The sequence below is a fragment of the Dasypus novemcinctus genome, chromosome 7 (genome assembly GCF_030445035.2).
Source record: "Dasypus novemcinctus isolate mDasNov1 chromosome 7, mDasNov1.1.hap2, whole genome shotgun sequence".
NCBI classification, from domain to species: domain Eukaryota; kingdom Metazoa; phylum Chordata; class Mammalia; order Cingulata; family Dasypodidae; genus Dasypus; species Dasypus novemcinctus.
This window is the reverse complement of record NC_080679.1, coordinates 38,157,951-38,162,879: the sequence shown is the minus strand read 5'-3', so window position 1 is coordinate 38,162,879 and position 4,929 is coordinate 38,157,951. Positions and strand designations below refer to the sequence as shown.

The following is a 4,929-nucleotide window of genomic DNA, read 5'->3' as shown; positions in this document are numbered from 1 at the left end:
ATACTATTCTGTATGAGGGGGAAATTTTCATTTATTCATTTTATAAAGAAACACTTGTTAGGAACAGCAATTTCTTAGCCTAAATATCTTGGTTTTATAACTCCTAACCTAGCAATGAGTCATTTAAAATGGAATGGTGCTTGCGATATGGAAGATAGGAAAAGACTGGTGGGTTTCCTTGATTAACATCAAGGTTCATATGGGTGTAATTATTTTCTGTACTAAGTGGAGCAAAACAGAGACTCATGTAAGGTATTTCCATCCTGTGCAATTTCAGAGCCATGACTGATCCTGGGAGCAGAGGAAGGATCCATCGCTCACCGAGTCTCACTTGTTCCCTGCTCATTGTAGGAATGTGCTGTGTGTTTCCTTTCTTCTGTCACAGCCAGACAGACCTATTGGCTCTCAACCAAGCTGATCCGCAATGCTGGGAATCCTCCTCAGTTCTCCTCTTGGAAATGTGGAAGCCTCGCATTTCCAATACTGTTTCAGGCTTCTGGGATTTTATGATCTACCTGAAGTCATCTGAGAACTTGAAGCATGGGGCTTTGTTTTGGGATCTGGCCCAACTCTTCTGGGACATCTATGTGGACTGTGTCCTCTCCAGAAATCATGGCTTGGGAAGGAGGCAATTGGATGGAGAGGAAGAGCACACAGGGAGGAAACAAGGTGATAACCCCAGGTCTCAGGTCTTTTTAAAGGCTTACTCAAGTATAAATGTGCTGGAATTTGATAAAGAGGGATGGGGCTTTAGGTGAATCCATTGCTATGTATATACCCCTCAGTACTTGAACCTCCAAGAGCACACAGTGATAGGAAGATAGATAGCACTTCCTTTTGCATTCCATGCTAGGTTTTTTGTAATTAATGTATTTTCCTCATCCTCACACTTCTTGTGAATAGCAGCCTGGAAGAGCCTCAAAGACGAGTAAGAATAAGCATGATTCCTAAAATACAGTATAAAGGCATAACAGGATATCCCCAAATTAACACTTTTTAGATTGGTAGCTCTAATCTGATATTTATTTGCTGTGAGATCGGGAAGATTTGAATATTAGCCCAGGGAACATTCACAATGCACAAGTTCTTGCCCTTTTTAAATTGGGGGAAGAGGTTGAATATTGCTTTCATGAAAATGGAAGGGTTACTTGAGAGATAAACTTCTCAGTTGGTAAAGTAAAGAGTAGAAAATTAGCTGGCATGTGAGTTCATTCTCTGTTGATTTTACATAAATCTAAAATAAGTAATCCACTTTCAGTGAGCTGAGTAATTAATTCTTAGTAAGTTGGAACTTCCTATAAATTTAGAGCCTGTCACTGAAATATATATTCAAATACAGACTTATCTGGGTTACTAGAAAGAACATCCCTTATAGATTTGAAGAGAGGGCAAGTGAATCCTTGTAAGTAGAGTAAATGCCTTTGCCCTATTCATATTGTTTTTGTTTGTTTTTCGTTGTGGTTTCAACCAAGGAGTTTCCAAACCTTCCAGCAAGTGCTGTTTGGGTGGCAGTAACCCTTATAATTATTTATGCACCAGCATAAACTGGGCCATAACTAATCTTTGCATTTATACATTTTATTATGAGAATATAATATACTCATATAATCTCTGTATTAAAATAAAAATTAGCAATTTTATAGTTCTAGCTGAATTCTTTCCTAAGATATTGTAGAGCCTTTGTCTATTTTACCCTTGGTAACTAAAAATCTTCATTATTTGCTGATCTATAAAACCAGATAATCCACTATTATTTATAGTTTTATTATTTTGGCAAGTGTTATTGTTTCTTAAGCCAATTTCATTTTATAGAGGAACTATTCTTTCTGCAGCTATAACTACTTAAGTAGAAATACAAAATGAGTGACTTTAAATGTTGGCTACCAATATTGTTTTTTTAAAAATTGAATAGAGGATGCCCAGATAGCAGCATCAGAAAGGACCATATGCTTTAGCTAAGGGTGGCCCCTGGGACCTTTCCTTCCATCTTTATATTTTACTGTCATATTCAAATCACTACCAGCTTTTTTTTGGCACTCATTTTGAATAACTCTAAGAAACGTCTACAGCATGAATGAAAGTAATATGATTTATGTCCATCTTAAAATGAAAATAGTTCATTAGATTTTGTCTATCATTTAAAGATATATGTATCTTTATATCTAAATAATGTCTTTCTGTAAAACTGCTTTTAGTTTTATTGTTTTCAGCAAGTTTATTGAAATAGTCTGGAGCTTCCAGTAGTTCTTTGAGCAGGCTTCAGCATGGTATTTCTACTTTCTTTTTAAAAGTAAGTTAGTAGAATTTTTTTCAGCTTTGGAGGCCACTTTTCCACTTGATACAGTGTTGCTATAGACTGAGCTGGTCTGTACACTTTAGCTGGAGATGCTTTGCAAGTAGCAGGAGTGAACTTCCACTGTTTTGAAGTTATTTTAATGTTTGACATAATTGTTTGCAGGTCAGAAAACAAGACTTTCCATTTGGATTGTATAATCACAGTCAAAGAGGGTCTTGGGTCAAGGAGACACCACATCCAAAAGTTAAATAGTTACAGGAACATCGAAATTTCATCTCAAGAGGCTTGAGTAAAGCTCTAGCAGTTCAACTGGGCTCTAGATGTACCTGTATTTATCTTCCACTAAATTTTTCTTTTGTCCCTGGGGAATTAATATGCTACCCAGATGGAATGGAGGTGAAAGTGAAGAGGTGCTTGTCCCTTCAGTTCTCAGCAAATTCACATCATCAGGGCAAAAAGGAAGAGCTAAGATAAGGGTCTACAAAATAGACAAAAAGTTGTTATTTTGATGTCATCAAATCACTTAAATACACTTGTAAAATCTTGCTATGAATCATCCTTGGTTAAAGGCATGTAAGTCCCATACAATTTTGTATATTAATATATCATATTTGTTAATATTTTGTCAACAAATGTGAAAACAAAATGATCAAATAGCTATGTAGCTTTGGGCAAATTAACTTTATTTAGTTCTCAAGTTTTTCATATGCAAAAGAGGGCTATGGGAAGATTTAGATGTCCCATAAGATATCTTAAGGCTTTCCATTCTAATGTTCTGAATTATATAAAAAAGGAATTGTATGAAAGGCATGTACTTGACTATAGAAAGAATCTGGAAGAGCTTTACCCAATGATAGCTAAATGTAGTGGGTTATGACCTGGACACTGTGGCTGTTTACAGAAATGAGTAAGAACAGGGAGGTCTAGAAATGAGAATTCAAAAAAAGTCTGAGGACTAGAGGTGTCATCATTTGAGAAAAGACTAAAAAAATCATTGTTATTACGTCTAAAAAGACATGGTCTAATAACAATGTTTAATTATCCAAAAAAAAGGTGAAGAGAGTTTACCCAGGATTGGTCACTGAATCCTGATGGAGTGTGTCAAGGCAGAAAGAGAATATGAGAGAGGGAGGGAGAAGGAGAAGGAGAGGAACAAGGGGAGAGAGGAAGAGAGAGACAGAGAGAGAGAATTTAGGGGAAGAGGATGCTCCTGTTAACTCCCACATAGAAAACAACAGTCAAAATTAATTTATGGGTTAATAAACTCTCCAATAAACATTTTAGGTACATCCTTGTTTGTGTCAAGAATTGTGGTCTCTTCCTTTAACAAATCTTGCTCTGCCACTGAGAAAGACAGAAAAACCTGTCTTCCTGGGCCTGGTTGTTTCTAACTTCTAGAAAAATTGAGTCTTTACTTTCCTCCATGATGGGAACATAAAAATCTGAATTTATGATTTGAAGGGATTTGCAGTTGGTAACTAACTGGCAAATGTTCCTAATGGTTATTATATAAACGATAAGCATCATTGAAAATAATACTTTAAATATTTAAATAATTAGACCCAAAAATGTTTGATTTTCTACTTTACTTACTCTGGAAATTTTCTCAGATAACATACTCTGCATTTTCCTATCTAGAAATCTATTCTAAGGAACTCAGAGATGCAGCCAAAAATGCTGTACAAGGCTCTTCACTGCAATACTATTTATAGTAACAGAACATTTAGAAATATCCCAAACATCCCATAACTGGGTAATGGTTAAATAAATTATGATATAAAGTATCTATGTATAAAATGATGGTTACATCTAGAAAATTATGAGTGACTTAAGTATTTTCTTTGCATTTGTCTACTAGAATGATATGATGATCACTAATTTTAATCAGAAAAATATTTAATAAATATTTAATTAGGACCTGTATTTATTATAAATTAATTAATATTATGAAACTAAGTTTTATATAACACAGAATTTTGCATATATACAAATTTACATAAACACCCCTACAATAAATTTATACACAACTTACAGAGTGGCAAAAGGAGCAAACTTTCTTTTTCAAACAATTGATATTTAATTAACCTGAAAATGATTTGATGACCTAATGATTAGTTCATTTTCTCTACTTTCAGGTGCATATTCTCAGCTCCTAAAAACCACTTTCCTAAAGAAGAAAGAGATGATTGAAGATTTGATAAGCATGTATGTTCGTAAGAGTGGATCTGGGTTCATTGGAAAAATGACCAGTGGTTTGGAAATAAAGAGAAAATAAATCTAACCTCAGAGCTAACTCATACCTTGGGATTTATATACATATATGTATATAATATATATATTATATATTATATATATATAAAAGAGCATGCTTTTTTCCTTGACTATTGATTATTTATTTACTTTAAATGTGGGCAATGTCCAAAGGTAAATATTAAGCCAAATTCTTTCAGATTACTTATTTAAAAGCTTCATTCTTTTAGGCTACTATCATTTTCCTTCAAATGGTTACTTTACTGCCAGATCATTTCACTGTCTAAATGAGTTAAAACAGCTTCCAGAGATGACTTCTTGATTGTGAGACTCTGATCTTTGTATTCTGTTTGATATGTTGTCTCAGGCTGCAGAATTAACAT

At 34.2% G+C, this 4,929-nt stretch overlaps 1 protein-coding gene across 1 annotated transcript; it reads left to right on the top strand.

The window, feature by feature from the left end:
• The first annotated feature begins 281 nt into the window (after nt 1-281).
• Nucleotides 282-4,571, top strand: FAM237A (family with sequence similarity 237 member A). Its single transcript, XM_012524992.1, has 2 exons — nt 282-669; nt 4,432-4,571. The coding sequence occupies exons 1-2, from the start codon at nt 282-284 to the stop codon at nt 4,569-4,571; spliced, it is 528 nt and encodes a 175-aa protein (XP_012380446.1).
• The last annotated feature ends 358 nt before the right edge of the window (nt 4,572-4,929 follow it).